At 42.2% G+C, this 22,733-nt stretch overlaps 1 protein-coding gene across 1 annotated transcript in view; it reads left to right on the top strand.

Annotated features, from left to right (window-relative positions):
* Positions 1–12,753, top strand: part of HTRA1 (HtrA serine peptidase 1) — a 50,335-nt gene extending 37,582 nt beyond the window's left edge. Inside the window, exons 4-9 of the mRNA XM_074959210.1 lie at positions 4,375–4,569; positions 5,303–5,335; positions 7,579–7,693; positions 7,838–7,895; positions 8,318–8,413; positions 12,076–12,753. Coding sequence (XP_074815311.1) covers positions 4,375–4,569; positions 5,303–5,335; positions 7,579–7,693; positions 7,838–7,895; positions 8,318–8,413; positions 12,076–12,244 — 666 coding nt within the window. The 3' untranslated portion in view covers positions 12,245–12,753. The remainder of the gene's footprint in view (positions 1–4,374; positions 4,570–5,302; positions 5,336–7,578; positions 7,694–7,837; positions 7,896–8,317; positions 8,414–12,075) is intronic.
* The last annotated feature ends 9,980 nt before the right edge of the window (positions 12,754–22,733 follow it).

The raw sequence follows: 22,733 nt of genomic DNA, 5'->3' as shown, positions 1-22,733 counted from the left end.
ACTATGTACGCTGATGCGACTTCAATAATTTTGACTAATAATAATAATGAATCAAATTTGTAGTTACAGACCATAAGCTCAAAATGCTTTCTCTTAAAGTACACAACAGTCTCATCAAGAAACACCCTGTATAGGGAACACATGCTTTTCAAAACCATGTTTCATAATGTGTGCAGAGGGAAGCAATTTTCTGAGTTTGTTTTTTTTGTTCTAAGCCAATGAAAGGTTAGTCTAACTCTTTCCAGAAGGCACGTTGAATCACACAGATGATCCACAGCCAATCCATACAGTGTTAGATTCTGAACTGAAGTTTAACTAATATGGGCCCAGGCTTGAAAACTCAGCACCATTAAAAAATAATTGCACTAGTCAGTGATTGCTTATAATGTATTTTCTTTCTACTGCCAGATTTCACTTTGGCTACAAAAATGTTTATACAGGAATATTTTATAAATCTCTGAAGTATCAACAGAATAATGTGTAAAAAAAAAAAAAAAAAAGATTAATTGAAGAGAATATTGTTGATTCAGATTTTTTTTGGTCAGTTTCTTTTTTAATCTGTTTTTAAATATCCCCCTGCTCTAAAAGTACTTTACAACATACCACTAAAAGTTTGTGCTCTAATTGATTAAATCTGAAGTAGGTTGAAATACAAACATAGGGCAAATTTATGCTTCTACAAAAGAGGAACTAGGCAGAGAGGGAGGTGTGACACCCAGAGCAACAGCATCTTGAACTTATGCTGTAAAGGTCATAAGCCATTTAGGGGAGTGTGCTCAGCACTGGCACTTCCACCACTAATAGCCGAAAGAGGAGGTAGGACTATGATCCTATCACCATCGAGACAGTACCCCTCTGGGGCTGCTAGCACAGCTGACGTTACACACACTTTGTACTTCTCAGTGCAGCCAGTCAAATTATGGCCGCCCTGCATATTGTATTGGTGAGGTTCTCTGGGTGAATACCAGATTAATCTGTATTCATGGCCCTTATTTGGCCCATAGATAGTGCTTGTTTAATCATACTATATTTTAACTCACTAAAAGTGTTTCTTCTAAACATGATTAGAAATTAAACTGTTCCTCCCTTGCTGTGTTGCCTATTTCGTTGCCTACCCAGATGAATCTCTTTAGTCAGCAGCTGGTTAATTATTTTCTTGCTGTCTTGAAACTGCAGAAGATGAAATATCTTATCCTGTTTTATGGGTTTGGCACTGAGTTTTATTAAAACAATATGCTCATCTCAGTAAAACTTTGTTGGTAGAACTGAAATGCAGTTAGATAAAACGATATAGTGAGTCAAGCTTTAGCTGTGAAAGTTGGGACTGCTGTTTTCATTGTAGCATATATGGATCTGATCACTGTAGTAATGGAACCATTTTTATTTTCTTGTTACAAATACTTAATATTTTCCGGAATATACTTTGAAATAAAACCCTAACTGAAAAATTCCAAGCAAAATATTCTTGAGAGATTTGTATATTTTGTTGTTTTACGCTAGGGATTTTTTTCTCAGTCCCAAACTAAGAAATTATGATGAAATGATTGATGAATGAAAACTGTTAAGGGTCTGACTCCAGAAACTAGCTGTAGCCAAATTTCCAAAAGCGACTAGTGATTTTTGGGTGCCTCATGTTTTGGGTGCTCAACGCAAAGATACCTGGAAGGGGACCGTTTTTCAAGAAACGCTGAGCCCTGAAAATCAGGCCCTTTAAGGTGTCTCAAACTGGGCTTCCCAAAATAAAACATCCAGAATCACTGGCCTGATTTGAAAATTTAGGCTGGTGTGTTTCATTGCTGCTGCTTGAGAACAAGGAAGTGAATCTTAAAATGGACTGAGGAAGGAGGAAGTTACGCCTAGCAAGCAGGTTACTCCTCTGTTCAGGTCTGTGTATGTGAGACTTCTACTTTATTTATCTGATTTCCCTTTTCCGTCATCCTACCAATCAACAGTATAACTCCTGCATCATGCTCTTGTAACAAAATCAGTGTAGTTTAAACTAGATTTCAGAAATCTAGGCCCTTGGCCTATGAACATTTACGTATGTGCTCAGCTTTATGTGCTTGAGTTAGGGCTGCTGCCTCGTAGGTACAAAAAAAGGAACGTCTGCCCTCTTGGGTACAAAAAAACCAGGATATCTACTTGTTTGCCTGCCCTCCAGACTCCACATAGGGCTGCCACCTCTGAGGCGCAAAAGTCCACGACATGTGTGACACCCCTGGGTACTGCCTGCCCCCCCCACCTGGGCACTGTCTCCTCATCCCATCCCCAGGAGATGGCATCAGCCCTCATGGACTCTTGCTCCTGGAGCTTCCCCAGGCGCTAATCTCACCAAGCTGGATGTGGCACTGGCCAGATCCACCCCATTCCCGCCTGGCTATGACCCCCATAGCCGGTACTGTGCAGTGGTGACTAGTACTGCCAGCCCCGAGCTCCCTCTGTCCACTTGCTGCTCCCACGCCATCCTGTCCCTGCTGTTCCTAGACACACTAGAGCCAGAGCTCCCTCTGTGCAGGCTCCGCTACCTTGTGGGTCCCCCTGCTACAGCCACTCAGGGCTGCGAGGCAGCAGGGGTGCAGCTAACAAAACCTGGGAAGGTTCATGTCCCAGGAGGACCTGCAGCTACCCTTTTAAATAAATAATAAATAAAAAATAAAAGGAGGGTGGGGAGAGAAGATGAACCTGGAAAAACCCTACAGTGAGTAATGCATTGACCTCAATGGGACCTGTCGGATGATTAAATTAAGCACACACATAACGTTCAAAGGATCAGGGCCATGTTTACAAAATGTTAAACATCTTCCAAGAACCAGAGAGCTAGTTAAATTATGGAGAGCAACAAAATGGAGATTGAAATAGTTACTCAGCCTAGCCCTTTCTTAATATCGGTTTGATTAAAAGTATTTTTATAATAGGTATAACTTAGGGGGGATAAAAATCCCACCCACCATGCCACGTTTGTAGACGGATGCTGTTGAATAAAGAATATGGAAGTTGAGTGACCATTCAAAATGAACTCTAATACAGGGGTCTCTTGAGAACCTAAAGTAATCCGCAAGTTACTGCTGCCTTAGAATTTCAGTAACAGTCACCCAAATATGGCTCCTGTTGGAGGGAAAGAAGGGGTGGAAACAAGAAGGGACCCATATATTTCCTTATATATAAATAAATGTGAGGGTGGCTAAGGGGCCAATCTTCTCCAGTTGCCATATGGGAATCTTCATCCTGACAGGGCCCATCTGTGTTCTCTCCATAAGATAGCCAGCTAATTCAGTCTTTCGCTAGATGTTAGTCAGCCTGGGAGGAACCCAATCCAATACATTGGAAAAGCACTGCACGTGCCTTCACTGCCTTCATTCTCCACAGCCCAACTGCCGTATGTGTCAGTTGAGTGGATAGAACCACTGTCTCCAGGGCAGGTGTATTACCAGCCATGCCAATTTGCTGCTGATAGTTTACCACGGACGCTGCTTGGGCCTGCATTTGGTTCACTGAAAGCAATGAAGAGTGAAATGAATTCTTCAGAAGTGGAATCCTTAGGGAAATGCCTGGATCTCTTGGATGTTAGAATGGGTGTTCTTTGGCTCAGTGCAATCTCGGTTAGGGATAGTAGGTTTTCCGGCATAGGGTTACCAGCCTAGAAGTTAGAAAGCATGTTGGGGGTATCTTAGATTGTAAGATCTTTGGACAGAGACTTTATTTTTGTTCTGTGTTTGTACAGCTTCTATCACAAAGAGGTGCTGGTGCATGACTGAGACTTCTAGATGCTGCCATAATACAAATAATAATACTGTAAAACCTTTATTAACAATGTCCCCTCAGAAGAAGAGATCAGCATGTCAGGGAGGAGATAGGGTTAATTATGTTCCAGATTTCCCCAAAATCTCTAGGATGGAGTAGCTGTGTCTGATTTAATCTCCTCTTCAGAATAGAAATTACTTTTATCCACCTGCACGTCTGGTTATGTACCTTAACTCTACTTTGTATTTTACTTTTCAGTATTATTAAGCAATGCACATATTTTATTTTACATCTACAGCTGTTTTGCTAATTTATTTCAAGAAGCTGTCAGACAAGTCCAAACCTGGTATGTTCAGCTATTTGCCTTGGATAGTACAAATATTAATTTATTTTGTAATTGCTTTTGATTTAATGGCTATACTATGTGGAAAAAAGAAATGTTATCTGAAGAACACACCCCTTAGATTTAAAAGCTCATGGAGATATTATTTACATAGTCACACAAAATCCCTGGTGATAGCCGAGCATGTTTCTTCATTTTTTCTGTGAAATCAATTTGTGTGTGTTTCAGCGGTATAGATTTTATTTGCAAAGGAATATCTTATGATGATTCTGACCATAATTTATGCATAGGGTAAATTGCCAGTCCTGCTGCTTGGTCGATCTGCAGACTTGAGGCCTGGAGAATTCGTGGTTGCCATTGGAAGTCCATTTTCACTCCAAAACACAGTGACTACAGGGATTGTTAGTACTACCCAGCGTGGAGGAAAGGAATTAGGGCTTCGAAACTCTGATATGGACTACATTCAGACGGATGCAATTATCAACGTAGGTTACTTCTACACAGCTGAATAGCCCTTGTTCCATTCAATTTAGACTTCTGACTCTAGCTGGAGCTAGAAGTTTGTCAACCGTTTTCCCAAAGAAAAGTGGGTATTGCTGGATTTTATTGTTTAAAAGGATTTTTATCAGTATGAACATGGACAACTGCCATGGCTACAGTATTTTTGAAAAGTCCCTAAAGGGACAATATCAAGTAATTAATCATAAAATATCTGACCTAACTTGGAATTGTTTGAACTTGTAAAGAGTATTCCCTGGATGCTAAATAGCGTTTAAAAATTCATCACGCTGTCACCAAGAAATTTTTTTACAAATATCCAAGCTTGTATTTATGTGGACCATGGCAAAGCAATATGCTGACATCTGTGTTCTTACCCTTGGCCTCAAGAGCTGTTGTCATGGTCCTGGGAGTTAGGTTTGATAGTTAACAATACTACATAAACTGTTAAAGTTTTCTGTGTTGCTATGTGTATTTTCTTAAGCTTTATTGGCAAAAGAATTAAAAACTCAGTTTTGAAAAAGTTGAACTGTAAGGGGGTATGGTTAGCAGGGAATTATTTTCCGATTCCAAAGGGGTGCTATCTTGCAACTTGTTTATAAAAAGTGGAAAATAATGTTAGAAATATTTCAACATTTCTTTTAAAATACTTAAATTTGTGCTTGTCGTAACTTCATGGAAACGGATATTAAAATATAATCTGTCTAAATTTATTTTCAGTATGGAAACTCTGGAGGACCTTTAGTAAACCTGGTAAGGGTTTCTTTTTAAACAAAATTCTTTAAGTTTGTGTGTTTAATATTGAACCCGACCATTTTTTGAAAGAAATTTTTAAACTTTCTTTTTATTGTTTTTATATAGAACATAAACACATAATGAAATAAAACATATACATATGTGCACAAGTTGGAAAAAGAATATAAACAACAAAATTCATTGTTCCGAAAGAACTTTGCCAAAGAAAGTGATTCAGTTCTGATGATAACTGGCTGACTGTACAAACATGGCAGGGTGCTTACTAATTGCTCATCAGTGTTTATGTTGGCCAGTCACCTGATATACTTGAGGAGTTCAGTATTCCAAGTGTTTGCCATTTGCATAGTTTAAAATGAGTGTAATGACTAGTATGTTTGCTCATGCCATGCAAAAGGTAATATTAAACATACATTTTACGTTTAAGAAATAATTGCACGTGTCAAAGTATGTAAGCTCTTTGCAAACTGAAGTTAAGTTCAGTGGTATCCATATGTATTCTCCTTCATGGTGCGTTCGTCACTGTGATAGGGCAGAAAATCGCCACTCTGGATCAGGGCAGGAAGGGGTCAATGGTCTGTTCTACAGTCAGATGTTGAACTGACCCAGCCCAACAACTGCCAGGAAATTCAAGTACAATTTTGTCTTGTGGGCATTTCCAGACATTTAAGAATAAAGTTGTGGCCTAGTTCTGTCGTCCTTCCAGCATAGCCAGTGTGACAAAGCTCCAAGCCTGTATTGGTGGGTCCCGCACTTCCAGGCGGGATTCAGTGGCTTCAGAAGCTCGCTAAAGCCCTCAGTGTGACCTTCCTTTCCCAGTATAGCAGCAAAGGTCACAGCTTATTGAGCTACTTTCATCATAGGCCAGTATGGGAGGTGAGAAGGTGGAATACCCACAGTCTCTGTTGCTCCTTAGAGCTCTGTAGGTGCAGTTTGGCCTCCTGTCTGGACCAAGGCCTGCTTCCCCTCTCAAGGGGATCTCTGTAGAGCATGGGAGGAAGGAGGGAACCTGGGCGTCCTCTACTACAGGTTCTAGCCCAGAGACCCTAATGATAGCAGCTGTTGGTGGTTTTCCCTTCACCACTGATGCTCTTTGATTCCCTGGGCCACTTCCCCGTGGTCCCCTTTTCCTAGCTTCACCCTTACCTCAGGATTCAGCAGTGCTTCCTCTCCTCCATCTCCTTTCACCTGGGGCCTCCCCCAAGGGGGCTGGAAAGGAGAGCTTTTAAGGAGTATGAGTGAGACCTTGATTGGTTCCAACCGTCTCCATTAGCCTAATGGCCTTAACTGACCCTTTACCAGTTAATTCAGGTCAGGTGCTGGCATTAGCCTAACTACCTTAACTGGTTAATTGGCGTCAGGTGTCTTGATTAGCCTGGAGTAGCCTTTGTTTGGCTATCCAGGGAACAGGGACCTGCTCATTCTGAAGCTGATATACCTGCCTTCTAAGTGTTTCAGATATAGTTTGTATTTGTATTTTTTTAATTGCTTCATGAGTTTCTTGTAAGTCATCTATAACTGACAGATGATTGTAGACCTTGCCTGAGTATTTTTTCTAATAAAACAAAAAAACTACTCTTATATTCTACTAGTCTGAGTCTGTCACGCCAGACAATGTATGCTTGGAGGTCCTCACTATGGAGAAACTACTTAGTCTGCATCAGAAAGGACAATTTTGCCTTGAAAAAGATACAACAAGACTGATAGAATATTAAAGTTACTTTTGGCCTACCACACTGTACAAGTTCAGCAATGATTGTCTGACATTTTAGTATTTCCATTTAAGGGCCCAGAATCCGATAAAGTTACTCATGCTGAATATAGGGTGCCACTGAAATAAGCAAATTGAAAATATGGGACCAATTGTGCAATAGGTGCTGTTTATTGCAAGTAGAAGCATTTCCAGATTCTGATCTTGACTATACTGGTGTAAATCTGGAGTAGTTATATTGGATTTTAATGTAGTTACTCTAAATTTACAGCAGTGAAATTTATATCAGAATTTATATCCCAGACTTTTCTAATTACGGCAAAATCTTTGCGTTTAAACTTAAAAATATAAAGTTAAAAAACCTTGAAAAAAGGAGTTTAAGCCAAGTTTAGTGGCTAATAAATTAGCTTAAAAACACTTTGCATACACCTTATTAACTTTCTTTGTGACTTCCTGCAGAAAAATCTTCCCTTGCATTGTTTCTTCGTCATGGTGTTTCATCTTTACTAACATATTTTTTTTATTTCTCCAGGATGGTGAAGTGATTGGAATTAACACTTTAAAAGTTACAGCTGGAATCTCGTTTGCAATTCCATCTGATAAAATTAAAAAGTTCTTAACTGAATCACATGACCGGCAAGCTAAAGGTATTGTACTGTACTATTTAAAAAATGGGCACATGTCACACAGTAGGGAACCAACATCAAAATATTTGGTTATCTCTGTGTTTAAGTCCACCAGGACTTCTGTTAAGAGCAATAAGTCAAGATTTTCTTTTCTCTTTCTAACAGGAAAAGCAATAACTAAAAAGAAATACATTGGCATTCGAATGCTCTCACTCACTCCTAGGTGAGTAAAGATAAATTCTTTCCTCTGCCTATAATTTTATTTAGGTGTGGCCATTCCCACAAATTTTGCTTCTGTCACCTTGAAATGGGTTATTGTAATACGCTTCTCAAGGCTCACCTGAAGATCTAAAAATAATGGCCTGATTTTTTCATTATTTTTGTTTTCGTCTGTTTATTGCCAGTGGAAGATACTTATCAGTATTAAGAAATCCGTATGCTGTAAAATAAGTGTAAAGTTTTAAAATCTTGTCAAGTCTTTAGGAATCTGAACTGAATTGTACCATATGTGACCTCAGTATGTATAACATACCATAGCAAATAAAGGTTAAGTGACTGAGGTTTTTCAATCCTTGCAGTTTAACTTCCTTATAAGTGAAATGACCTTCTGTCTAAATAATTTTAAATTGGTGTCACTTCTTTCAGCAAAGCTAAAGAGCTGAAGGAACACCATAAAGACTTTCCTGATGTTGTTTCCGGGGCCTACATTATTGAAGTAATTCCAGATACGCCAGCTGAAGCGTAAGTGAAAGGACTTTTTTTCTTTTATTTTTTTTCTAACAGCAACCATCAGCGTAACGAATTGGAAATGAGATGCTTTCACCCTTACGACAAGTTTGACTATTCTAAAATCAACCAAACTATTGCCATCTGACAACTGTTTGGCTGTTTACATGAAAGGAGTTGGTGGGTTGAGTCCAGTCCCTTGTGGGCAGCCCTCTCTATCACAAAAAAGATGATCACAGTGGAGCCCTTGTCACAGATCTCAGCAGAGAGGTTAAGCATGGAGTGGACATGCTGGCTAAATCATCCTTTCACTTCTAGAGATGATCTCACCCGGTCACGATTTGGGGACACATTGGTAGGGCAGGTTGGGGAAATTTGTGTTTCTGCTTCCTGTGCGATTATTTGTTTCATGGTCAGAGGATGTATCCATCGAGCACCTTACATGGGCAATTAATTCCCATGATTCACTTGGTTAATTTAAAATACATACATAAATAAACTACTTAATTCAGGTGAGTGAGGAGAGAGTTTATCCAAAACATGAAATTAGAGATCTTCTAGGAAAAGAGCAAAGGTTACTGTGCAGCACACTTAGGGTAAGAGGCATGTATGTGTGAAACACATTGGAAAATTACCATTTCATGGCACGCACTTTTAATAATCTTTGTTCAAAGAAGGGAAGAGGGCTGGCTGGCATCTCTGTGGAGCGGAGTGAAAGCAGTTGCAGGTGCTTTTTGTTCTGTAGCTCTTTTTGAAAGGTAACGCTCATTCAAAGCATTGATGTGTGCCTGCAACCTGAGCCTCCCCTTAAATGATTGCAGGAATAATCTAGTTCCTTGTACTGTAGTGTGGGGTTTATACTTGTCTTCTTGACCTGAATGGATAACACTTGGCTGTATTTGGGATGAGAAAGTGAGCCTGCATCTTGAGACCATGCAAAAAAAGATGTTCTGTAGTGTGGGAGTGACACAGTTAGCAAAGAGACAGAAGGGAAAGAAGAGAGGTAGAAGACAAGTAATGTAATTTAGCACTTAGGAAGTGAGGCCACTCAGAATCTGAATGCTTCAGGAGTTCAGAGTCACATTGATATTAACATGTTGATCATTATTACCCACCCCCACCCTCCCACAGACAACTTTATTGATGAAATTTGTACAAACTTTGATCAGGGCTGGGTTTTTCACCAACATTTTGTATCGTGTATGATATCATCTCAAAACAGCTCTTGCTGCCACAAAATTCTATCAGACTTTTTAACTGAGAGCAGGGTCCTGTTGCACCTACCCACAAGGGCCAAGATATTCCAATCTGACTCGTGATTTTTTGGTTGCCCAACTTGAGACACCATAAAGGAGTCTGTTTTCAGAAAGTGCTGAGCCACCTGGCCTCTGAAAATAAAGCCCATTTAAGGTGACCTGAGTAGGGCACCAGAAATCTTAGCCAAGGCATGTAGTTGAGAGAAGCACTTGGGTAAGACATTTCTCTGTGACTGGAAGAGGCGTATGATTACTGTGTGGTTGTGTAAAGAGTATGCTCAGAGGTTGAATCCTGTCTGATCTGGTTACTTGTGTTAGTATTTCCATGACTTGGTGCCAGAGTTTTGTGCATGACCGGGCAAGCCAATCTGGTATGTACAATATTTCCCTTTCCACTCCTGTTCCTCAGTCCCAGCTGCAGTCTTAGCCAGCTCCTGTGTATAAAATATGAAAGGGACTCGGCACAGAATGTGGAGGATCTGAAGTAGAAAGAGCCTCAGTCTGACTTATCTAGTCCCCGCCTATCTGTATCTACCTGTTGTCTCTTTACATTGTAAGCTCTTGGGGCAAGGATCATTTTTTTTGTTTTGTGTTTGTACAATACCTGGGATGCAGAGGTCCTGGTCCATAATTGGTGCTCCAAAGTGTTATTTGCAATAAAAATAACAACAATGGGTGGAATAAAACTGCATCCTACAGAGTCCATGTGTAATAGATCTACATTATTTTCCACTTTACTTTTGAATCATAATGGGGCTGCATTTGAAATGTAATTGAGCCAACTAAGCTATTGTCATAAATATAAAGGGAAGGGTAAACACCTTTAAATCCCTCCTGGCCAGAGGAAAAACCCTTTCACCTGTAAAGGGTTAAGAAGCTAGGATAACCTCGCTGGCACCTGACCAAAATGACCAATGAGGAGACAAGATACTTTCAAAGCTGGACGGGGGGAGAAACAAAGGGTCTCTCTGTCTGTGTGTTGCTTTTGCTGGGACCAGAGCAGGAATGCAGGTCAGAACTCCCGTAAAGGGCTAATAAGCAATCTAGTTAGATATGCGTTAGATTCTGTTTTGTTTAAATGGCTGATAAAATAAGCTGTGCTGAATGGAATGTATATTCCTGTTTTTGTGTCTTTTTGTAACTTAAGGTTTTGCCTAGAGGGATTCTCTATGTTTTGAATCTGATTACCCTGTAAGGTATTTACCATCCTGATTTTACAGAGGTGATTCTTTTACTTCAATTAAAATTCTTCTTTTAAGAACCTGATTGTTTTTTCATTGTTCTTAAGATCCAAGGGTTTGGGTCTGTGTTCTCCTATGCAAATTGGTGAGGATTTTTATCAAGCCTTCCCCAGGAAAAAAGGGGGTGTAGGGTTTGGGAGGGAAAGATGTTTCCAAACAGACTCTTTCCCTGTTATATATTTGTTAGACGCTTGTTGGTGGCAGCAATAAAGTCCAGGGGCAAAAGGTAAAATATTTTGTACCTTGGAGAAGTTTTAACCTAAGTTGGTAAAAATAAGCTTAGGGGTTCTTTCATGCAAGTCCCCACATCCGTACCCTAGAGTTCAGAGTGGGGAAGGAACCTTGACATGGTGGCAGAGGGGTGGGATTAACTTGAAATCATTTTGAGATCAATTTGAGATTTTTTGAACCAGAAGCACAGATTTTAAAAGGACATTTTTTTTTCCCTTTGGGCGGCTGGAAAGTAGATTTTAAGCTGAAAGCAGTTAGAGGGTTTTTTTGTCTCTGCTTGGGAGCCAGGGCAGAGACAAAAGGGAATTGTCTTTTGTGAGCTGGAGTTTTCTCTACCTAAAGGCAGGGTAGTTCACAAGTCTTCACAGACTGAGAGAACCTTTGTTTCTCCCCCCCCTCCAGCTTTGAAAGTATCTTGTCTCCTCATTGGTCATTTTGGTCAGGTGCCAGCGAGGTTATCCTAGCTTCTTAACCCTTTACAGGTGAAAGGGTTTTTCCTCTGGCCAGGAGGGATTTAAAGGTGTTTACCCTTCTCTTTTTATATTTATGACAGCTATGTACAGAGAACAGTGTGGGATGCTAAATATACAGTTCTATTAAATGGTACAGGTCCCCTACTGGAGTGGGCTGAGATGTGGGTTGAAATGTATGCCATGTGTGCCTGCCACTGTACACAGTGTTGCTCCGATGGAATTGCTCTTACATTGTATAATTGAGTGAAAGGTTTGAAGGTTTCCGTGCTGAAATAAAACTCCCTCGTCTTAACTATCTGATACATGTCACCACATAACTCATCAAACCTGTTGTTGCTTCTATGCATCTCAGATTAGAATCCAGTCCTTTGAATGTTGGTCCTGGTGAATTGTGAGCATTCAGTTCTCTTTTTCAGTCGCATTATGAGGAGGATAAAATGGCAGTTGCGATAACGTATCCCTTTTTTGTATTTTAGTGGTGGTCTGAAAGAAAACGATGTGATTATAAGCATCAATGGACAGGGAATAATCTCAGCCAGTGATGTCAGTGACATTATTAAAAAGGACAATACTCTGAACATGGTTGTACGCAGGGGCAATGAAGATATTATGATAACAGTGGTTCCTGAAGAAATTGACCCTTAATCAGAAACATGAGCTGGATTTCATGTTTTCTTTTAGCAACAGTGGACTGCTTACATTATGTCTGTGCTGGTACAGGAAACATTAGACTTTTGACCAACATTCTGCTTGTTCAAAAGAATAGTATTGGCCAACAACACCAATGTAATGTCACAGATATTCCAGATGATAATATTTTCCTTCTGTATTTTATGTATGCAATATATTCTTTACTGGCTAACACAACTGTTACTGCTTAAACAGTCAACATTTTTTTTTCTCTGTGTCACTCTTTCAGCTAAGACTTCAACAGAACAAAACTCATGCACACAATGTGTGTTGTGGTATTCAGGTATAAATAGGATAGCTGTTCCTTTAACTGGAAAATGCCATTGTAATAGAATTGTGGGATAAAAACACAGTTGGAAAAATGTTGGCTTGTAAACAAAAACATAAAATAACCTTTTCAGAATCCATGCCAAATTTTTACTACTTCAGTCTTTTCCTAGTGTTATTAAAATAATTCTACAGTATTTTTTTTCTGGTGTCATTCATTTTGCCTCATGTAAGTTGTTGGATGTTTTACTTTTGAAATGTACCAAATACCTACCTTAAACTATTCCTCAATGTACTTATCTCCTCTGTCATTGAGCCAAAACCCTTTTACTTTTCAATGTACTATCACCAAAGTCTAAGGTAAACATTTGAAGGAAACAAAGCCTAGCGTTTGCACTCTGGTTTCTTAGCTTAGTCTTTAACTATAGTATCTCAGCTATCCTAGGAGGACAGGCTTCCATGTATAATTATATTTTTTACCACATTTTCTCCTCTTTACATTAAATTATACTGCAAACAGTGTCTGAAACACTTCTCCTTCAGCAGAGGTTCCTAACCTTTGAGTCATGGACCAGTGATGGTCCAGGTATAGCTATGTGGTCTCATTTTGCTATCTCTTCTTGTTCCAGATGCTGAATTTGAATAAAAGACTGCTATAATGCATGGAAAATTTTCATAATATTGCTTTTTCAAGTATGCAATTTCTGCTGCTTGTGAATAAGAGGTGGTTTATGGGACACAGTTCAGATGTGGTGTATTCTGTATAGGTTATTATATCTGTCACCTTTTTGCTCTGTTCTCTCCCCAGTGTGTGCAGTGGACTGTTTTGGAATTTTTTTAATACATACACATATGTTACTGTATGTATGTTAGAGAAGGAAAGATCAAAGAAATATACCTTGCATTCGGAGGGAAAGGTGGCGAGGTTTGCGATGGTCCATAGTACTTGGGGGAGTTCATTACAGTCTGTGGATGGATCTTGATAAAGCTAGGAAAATGAACCACTGGCCTACAAGAGCTGTGTAGAACACTGTTCTCTCTTTGACAGTCAATAAAGGGATCATTCTGCCCCTGCAGTAGTTTACCTTCCTCACTTTAAAAAGTTTCTCTGTAACCCCTGACACATGACTAGCTGCAAAATATTATTTAAACTGGGTTCACCCCTATTTAGGTAATAGGTTTTGACCTTGAATCATCCACCCTTGTTGATCATAATGTTCCATGTTTGGACACAGGCCATAGAATTTCCCTAAAATAACCCCTACACAATATCTTACTCCTGAGGGCATTCTGCACCAAAAAATAAAAATTCTGTGCACAATATTTTAAAATTCTGCCAAATTCTGCAAATGTTATTTGTTAAATAAATGTGAAGGCTCCAGCGTGGCACTGGGGAGCACAGGCCACTGGCTGCACAGAGGTGAGAGATCATTGTACAGCTCCCCCCCACCCCTGGGACACAGACTCAGCAGTGTGGCTGCCCCCAAGCCTGACACAGCACAAGGACCAGGCCTGCCTCAGAAACACCGAAGGTCCCTGCCCCCCCATGCCAGGAGCACCAGGTGTGAGCAGGCAGGATCCACCTGTGGAGGGGCTTAGTGTGGGGGGGATCCAGGTATGGGTTGAGAGGGTTCTGTGTGGGGCAATCTGTGTGCGGGCAGCTCAGTGGGGGATTTGGATGCAGGAGGGATCTGGATGCACAGGGGCTTGTTGGAGGATTCTGGATGCAACAGTAATGGGACTCCGCAGGGGGGTCCAGGTGTGGGGGATCCAGATGCTAGGGAGTGGGGTGGGATTCCAGGTGCAGCTGGTTGGGGCTTGGTAGGGTGAGGATCTGGGAGTGGGTGGCTCGTCAGGGAGGTACAGCTGCAGGGGGAGTGGGACTTGCCATGGGGAGGGGGTTCTGGGTGCGGGGGGAGGTGAGGCTTGGCATGAGGGTCTGGGTATGAGGGGGTCTAGATGCACAGGGGTTGGGCAGTTTCGGGAGCAGCTCCCTGTACAGTGATCCCTCCCCCTGCAGCTGAGGAGCGATAGGTGCAGGAAGCGTGGGGAGGTGGGGGTTTGCAGAGCTTCCTACAGTCAGGGGAGAAATTTGGGGGTAGGTCTGACACTGCCCCGGATGCTGCAGAGGGGAAGAGGAAGTCCCGTCCTCTCCAGCTGAGCCGGGACTAGCAGCTGATCCTGGTGCAGGGTAGGAGCCACCAGCCGGCTCTTCCCCAGTCCTGCTCCCTACCACACAGTGATTTACCTCTCTGCCGGCTGCCCTGGGCACCCAAACATACTGCTGGGGAGGGTCACATGACTGCTGTTATGGCTTCCCTTGACTTCCCCATCAGAAAATAATTTTTCTGCAGGAAAGCAAAGAATCTGCCGGGGACATAAATTCTGTGCATGCATAGTGGCACAGAATTCCCCCAGGAGTAATATCTTTTAGAAAAACATCCAGTCTTGATTTTAAAAATTGTCAGTGATGGAGAATTCACCACAACTCTTGAAAAGTTGTTCCATGGTTAATTACTCTTGCTGTCAAAAATTTACTTATTTCCAGTCTGAATTTATCTAGCTTCAACTTCCAGGCATTGGATTCAGTTATGCCTGTCTCTGCTAGATTGAAGAGCCCATTATCAAATCCTTGGTCCCCATGTAGATACTTATACCATTATATAATAGTTAATATCATTATTTCTAATCTGGTGCTCCCTCCATCTGTTCCTGTATCCACCTCTTGTCTCTCATCATATAAATGGTTTATAAGCTCTTTATGGTAGGCACCAACCATCTTTTCATTGTATGTATACAATGCCTAGCACAAATGGGGCCCTAGTTCTGGGGCATCTGGGCTCTACCACACTGCAAATAATTACATATGTGTACACTTACAGTTCAAGTTTGGACATTGGTTAGGAATTGGTTGACCATCAAGGTATTACTTGGTCCAACCACAGATGACCATGTGCTATTCACAGGCAAACAATGGATTCAAACAGTGGATTGTGATTTTCGTGGTCAAGTTATGTATGAAGAACATTAAATTCATGGTCTAACCATATAGTTATCCAATGACCAGTGTCCCTAAACGTATTCTGCCTTAGTGAACTCAACGAGCTGTATTGAGAGGCAATGATGTTCAAAAAGTGATTTATCTGGCAATTTATGATTTTCAAACAAATGGAAAAATGCCAGCCTTTGAAACTATAACGAGAAACTCCGAAACCAACAACTCTGACATATGTTCCTTCTCTGAGTGGATGTATTTCTTTTCCGTTTCAGCCAGCATATGACAAAACAACTGTAAGGAATATCCTGTTGCTGGATGAATCCTTATATCCCAAAACTGCATCAGCACTTATTACATTGGATCTTCTTACATGATAGAATGATAACACAGGTGCAGAGCTCATTTTTGTGTCTCTGTCAAAAGCCTGCTCCTTAACATGACCCAACACCCAATGATATCTCTCTTGTCAGTCACTGGGGTGGATCAAAAATTACTCATTTGGTAGGCATCTGTCTTAATCATTAACTATGCCAAGCATGTGCTGTAGCTTTGCAGCACCCTGGAGCTCAATGGTGGAAAGAATTTCAGATGGCAGTAACTCCTGCTGGTTTGCATTTTACTCTATTTCCACTGATACGGGATAATTATACTGACATTCATCCGTGCGCTGGATTCCCGTTGAAGTAATAGATGAGAGATTTGCAGGTAGTACATATCCTATGAAAAGTGGAGTGAGATCATATGGGACCAGCAACGATTAAAGCTATTTAGCATATCCTGCCTTCCTCCCCAACTCCAACCATGCCTTTTTCTCCAAAGCAAACCTTGAATCATCCACACAATAGCTGAGATTTATATGTGTACCACGAAACTACTAAGCATTGTAGTTTGTGGAGTGTAATTGCCCCAACCACTGTCACTTCCTCTCTTGTGTATACATTGGCTTTAGTGAGCTTTGTATTGCCAACCCTAATACAAATTCAAAAATCATGATTCAGACCCACAAAATCATGAGATTGTGTTACAAATCAGGAGATTACAAATAATGGGTTTTGCTCTGGCTCCTGATATTTATTTTTTCCTTTGAGGAGAAGCAATGATCAGTTTGTGTGATCATTTCAGGCTGAAAAGTTACAATCAAGAATGCAGGCTCCCCCCAAACCTCTGGTTTCTCAGAGGAGCACTCCACTTACCATCTCCTAGCATTTAGGGTGGGGAAGCTTAAATCCATTCTCATCTCCTATCAGATCACCCTCTTTCAGCCCTGCCCTGTAGTATTCTGCCCTCCTTCCTTCCCATATAGTGTCTAGATGTTCTTTTATCCCCCAATCTTCTACCTCTCACAACCCCCCAAAATATGTAGAGCCCCTGTCCCTGCAGTATTCCTCCCTAGGCCTCCAAGTATGCCTATTACGCTTCTCCTCTTCCAACTCCTTTTCTGGATCTCCACACCCTCTTGACTGGAGCCACATACGGTGAAGAGGTAAGTATCTTAAGTGAGGGCAGACTTGTTTCTATCCTACTAAGAACAATGGGAGATGGTGGCCATTTTTACTAGAGACAACCTCACTTCCATCTGTAAATGTAGTCATCTTGACTGTGAGGGAAGCCTGTGGCTTCAGTCTCACTGAAGAAAAAAATAGTGAGATGGTAGTCATTTCTGGGGAGCAGAGGGGGTTACTGTTACAGCATTAGTAAATTTATTTTTTTAAAAACCCTAAACTGGTGAAACTGAATAATGCCAAAATAGTTGGCAACTCTAGGTCTCAAAGTCAGGGACCTCCATATGTAACAATTGATACCACACACATCGCTGAATAATTTACAGAGCTGGTAGGGATTTTTCAAAAATTCAAAGTTAACCCCATTCTATTACTGGTGGCCATTTACCCATGTCACTCTTTTAATATGCAGATCACTTGACATGGTCTGTTTTGGTTTCTTGCTAGATAATTCTCCCTCCTGATGTTCTTGCAATTGTAAGAAGCGTACAACACATCTTTGTCTCCCATTTTCAGTTACTGCTATGAGATGAGGCGTATCTGTGCAGGGGAAGGGAGGTCCCCTTTGCATATGGATCCTAGGAGGGGAAAATGCACCTCATTTCAAAGGCCTTCATCCCACACCATTGAAATTAATGGACTGTGACGAGATCGCTATACTGTATAAAATGCAGCTGCATCCTATAAGTTCCACCTAGTGGCAAGTTGGTTGGTCTATCATCTAGCAATCCTGTTCCATCATATTTGCAAAAACACATTTTATTCATTTAATCCTGTTCGTAATTGTGATAGATGAATGGTTCTTTGTTTAAGAAGTCTAAAAGGAGAAAGTGGTGTTGCAATCAAAAGCTTTTTGACTCCGTTATGGATATCTTATAAAATGTTCAGATTAAAGATATGTTTGCATAGTTCTTGGGGCGGGGGGGGGGGGGTTCCTCCATAAATTAATGTTTGTAGTTTATTTGTGGGGTGATGATAGCTTGCTACATTTTATATAATTGTTTAAATAACAAATCAGCTAGACATGCTGCTGAGTGTACTTAAATAAAGTAACTGACGCCTGGCCTATGCTACAAAGTTAGGTCGACGTAAGCTGCCTTGCGGCAGGCTAGCTATGCAGCTGTCTACACTTAAATTTGCCTCCCACTGATGTAAACTCCCTGTTTCAGTGACTCCGTAACACTATCTCCCCAAGCAGCGTTGAGCCATGGTCAATGTAGTGAGGGTGACGCAGTGCGTGTGTAGACATGTCACTTATGTTGAATTGAACAGTCGTGCAGCAGCTGTCAATGTTCAGCGCTGACAGCTTTAGTGATCATTGTGAAGTCTACTGCCCAGGGGTCATGGAGACTGGAAGGTGCCCAGGCTCCCTTTAAAAGCCCATAAAATTTTTTAAATGTCTGATTCCAAAAATTCCTAAAAGTCCAGCTTGGCGAGCAAACCTAGCATTCCATTGTTGTGTCTCACTGCCCATGCCAGCTACATGCTCCGGACACACTCCAGCTTGGAGTAGACAGGAGATATAGGATCTCCTGGGGGGTGGGGAGAAGAAGCTGTGCAGACATAGCTATGGACCAGCCATAAAAACGTGGCACCTACAACTAGATTGCACAGGGATGCAGGAGAAGGGGTATGACGGGGATTAGCAGCAGTGCCAGGTGGAAATGGATGAACTGCCTCAGCTATATCTAACCATTGGGCTCCCTGCCCTTCTATCTTGTGCTGAGCTGCAGACCTGCTGCTTTTACAAAAAGCTAAATGCCATGCTTGTCAGAGACCCCCACTACCATGCTGCAGATCACCATGGATACCCCAGAGAAGCTTGAGTCACAGGCCCCTGACGTGAACAGCAAGGAGGTGGAGAAGGAAGAGGAGGAGGATGGGAGACAGGTGCCTGGGGGATCCAGCTATGCCATGATCTAGGACCTGTTTGAAACTTCACCAGTCCAGTCAGTCATGGTAGATGAGCTTGGGCAAGCTGGATGTAGGGGAAGGGACCTCAGGTAAGTGTATAATTATGTTTCCCATTACAATGGTGTACTGATGGTGCCCCCAACTTCACAGGACACAGCTATCGACTTTTGATTAATTTAATTGTACTAGAAGAGGTGGCAGTACAACAAAGAGAGTCGGAGTTATCTGCTTTCCCCTGAAGAATTAGGCACGGGTAGGGGCGAAGGGCGGGCAGGTGCATATGGAGCAGTTTGTTTATGCACACAGGGATGTCCCTTGAATCCTTCTGAGAGATCTCAGTGAAACTTCCAGTGAGCTACTCTGCCATCCTCTCCTGAAGGTTTCTAGGGAGAGCAGCCTTATTTCTTCTTCCACGGTAAGACACTTTCCCACACCAGTAGGTGACAACTTCAACAGCCACCATTGCAATAATCAGGCCAGCAGCACAGGGGCTCAGGCAGCTTCGGGAGGCCAGCAGGTCTGCCTTTGTTGCCCTCAGCAGTGATATATCCACTAAAATCACCACTGCCTGGGGAAAATGTGACCAGTATTCAGTGCCATTGCCCTTTGCTTGGGCCCTATTAAATTCACAGTCCATTTTGGTCAATTTCAGGGTCATAGAATTTAAAAAAATCATAAATTTCATAATTTCAACTATTTAAATCTGAAATTTCACAGTGTTGTAATTGTAGGGGTCCTGACTCAAAAAGGAGTTGTCGGGAGGGAGGCAGGTTTGCAGTACTGCTACCCTTCTGCACTGCTGCTGGCGGTACCGCTGCCTTCAGAGCTAGACAGCTGGAGAGTGGCGGCTGCTGGCCAGGAGTCGAGCTCTGAAAGCAATACCAGCACAGAAGTAAGGATGGCATAGTATGGTATTGCCACCCTTCCTTCTGTGCTGCTGCCTGCAGAGCTGGGCCCTCAGTTAGCAGCTGCCACTCTCTAGCCGCCCAGCTCTGAAGGCAGCAGTGCAGAAGTAAGAGTGTCATGGTATGGTATTACCATCCTTACTTCTGCGCTGCCGCTGGCGGGGCGCGGCCTTCAGAGCTGCGTGCGCGGACTTCAGAGCTGCGTGCGCGGACTTCAGCCGCCGCTCTCTGGCCACCCAGCTCTGAAGGCAGCGCATAAGTAAGGGTGGCAATACCGCAAATCCCCTAAAATAACCTTGTGACACACACACCTCCGCAACTCCCTTTTGGGTCAGGACCCCCAATTTGAGAAATGCTGGTCTCCCCTGTGAAATCTATATAGTATAGGCTAAAAGCACACAAAAGACCAGATTTCCTGGGGGGAGTTCAGATTTCATGGTCCATGATGCATTTTTCATGGCCGTGTATTTGGTAGGGCCCTACCTATACTCATAGTTTCATCCAACTGAGCAATTCCCTTCTTGTTTCCCTCAGCCCTGGCAGGCCATACCCACTGCGTCTGGTGCGGAGAGTGGCACTGTGCACAAGCTCTGTGAAGCAGAAGTGTCAACAAGCATGTTGTGTTTACAACTTCAGGGAATCAAGGGAAGGGAGTTCTGAATCTTCACTTTCGCTTTCCGTTGTGACTATATTGACAGTGGCACCTCTGTGTGTTTCATCTGCAGCTTCAGCCATTGTGCCCTTAAGGGGATCCCCCTCCACAGCTACAGAACATGAGAGTCAGATAAGGCAAAGAAAGGGACTCAGGATGACATGTTCAATGAGATCCTGCAAGCCAGTGCTGCATCAGACCATGTGCAAAGGGCCTGGAGGGTGAACGTTGCTGACAGATTGGAGAAGGAAAGAGTGGACAGGAGAAAGTCCCAGCAGAAAAAGAAGAGGGAGATGCAGAAGGACATAATGGAGCTTCTCTGGCAGCAAACACAGATGTTGCAGACTCTTGTGGACCTTCAATTTCAACGGTCAAGGCTCGCCTCTCTTTGCAGTCTGTGGAAATCTCCGTTACATCACCTCCTTACATCCCCTCTCAACATTCCATGTGGCATCATGGGTTGTATCCCTATCCCTACCACTCCAGCCTGGGGGACATTAAGGACAGCCACCATTTCACATACAGCAATTGTGGCTTTCATAGGTCAGTGTATATGAAGGTAAAATGGACATGAACGTTCTTTCTCCTTGTTAAGTTCTGTTCCATTAAGTTTTTCAGGTACGTGCTAGTAAATTGCACCGATATTTCTTTGCTCTGCTTTTGTTACTGAATAGCATTCTATTACTTTGAAAGTAATTTGTCTTTACTCGTTCAAAATGTATGCTGTAGTGCGCCTGGCAGTTCTGAAAGCACCCACTTACTTGTTACTGTTCAGTGTGACACAACTTATAGAATCAGTGACAAACAGCGTAATAATCATAAATGTACAGCAAGCACCACACAATTCCTAACAGGCCCAAAAACAGCAGGGCCCCGTGGAGCACGGTCCCCCACAATGCATTACTGTGACTCACTGCTAAAGTGCTCTTTCAAAGCCTCCCTAACCTGTATTGCTTGCATTGAGCTCTTCTAATAGCCCTTCTGTCTGGCTGTTCAAACTCAGCAGAGAGCCACTCCACCATTGCTCTGGCAGCAACTTTTCCCCCTTTGCTTCACAGATATTGTGCAGGACACAGCAGGCAGCTATAAACATTGCAATATTTTTTTCACTGAGATCCAATCTTGTGAATAAAAAATGCCAATGTCCCATCAGTCTACCAAAAGCACATTCAGCTGTCATTCTGCATCTGCTGATCTGGTAGTTGAATCCTTCCTTGGTGCTGTTGAATTGGCAAGTGTATGGCTTCATGAGCCAAGGGAGCAAAAGTGGTAGGCTGGGTCCCCCAGGATCGCTACTGGCATTTCAACATTGCCAATGGTAATCCCGGCACTGGGAGAGAGGCACCGTGATTGTAGCTTTCTGAACAGTCCTGTGTTCTTAAAGATGTGAGTATTATGAACCTTCCCTGACCAGCCAACACTGATTTCAGTGAAGTATCCCTGGCGATCCACCAACACGTGCATAACCATAGAAAAGTAGCCCTTTCTGTTGATGTACTGTGCGTCAGGGTGGTCCGGTGCCAAAATAGGTATATGTGTGGCATCTAGTGCTCCACCACAGTTTGGGAAACCCATTGCTGCAAATCCATCCACTATATGCTGCGCGTCACAGTCCTGCATAGCAGGAGACGATTAACGGCCCTGCACGCTTGCATGCCAATGGCTCCCACAGTAGACTTTCAAACTCCAAAATGATTTCTCACTAACTGGTAGCAATCTGGCATTGCAAGTTTCCACGCTACAATCACCACTTGCTGCTCCACTGTCAGTGCAGCTCTCATTTTGGTGTCTGACCGTCTTTGATTTCAAGCCTATTGCACTGTGGAAACTTGAAATTCCAGATTGCTACCAGTCAGTGAGAAATCATTTTGGAGTTTGAAAGTCTACTGTGGGAGCCATTGGCATGCAAGCGTGCAGGGCCATGTTTGTCCAAGCCTATATGAGGACATAGTAGTGTTTTGAAAGTTGTACACCATCTGCAAGTATACACAGCTCTGAAAAATATAATTTTTTAGCAGGTTTCAGAGTAGCAGCCGTGTTAGTCTGTATTCGCAAAAAGAAAAGGAGGACTTGTGGCACATTAGAGACTAACAAATTTATTTGAGCATAAGCTTTCGTGAGCTACAGCTAGCTCACGAAAGCTTATGCTCAAATAAATTTGTTAGTCTCTAAGGTGCCACAAGTACTCAATTTTTTAGCAGAAATT

Source organism: Natator depressus, chromosome 7 (assembly GCF_965152275.1).
Source record: "Natator depressus isolate rNatDep1 chromosome 7, rNatDep2.hap1, whole genome shotgun sequence".
NCBI classification, from domain to species: Eukaryota; Metazoa; Chordata; order Testudines; family Cheloniidae; genus Natator; species Natator depressus.
Note: the sequence above shows the minus strand (reverse complement) of the source record. Positions and strands in the feature narration are given on the sequence as shown.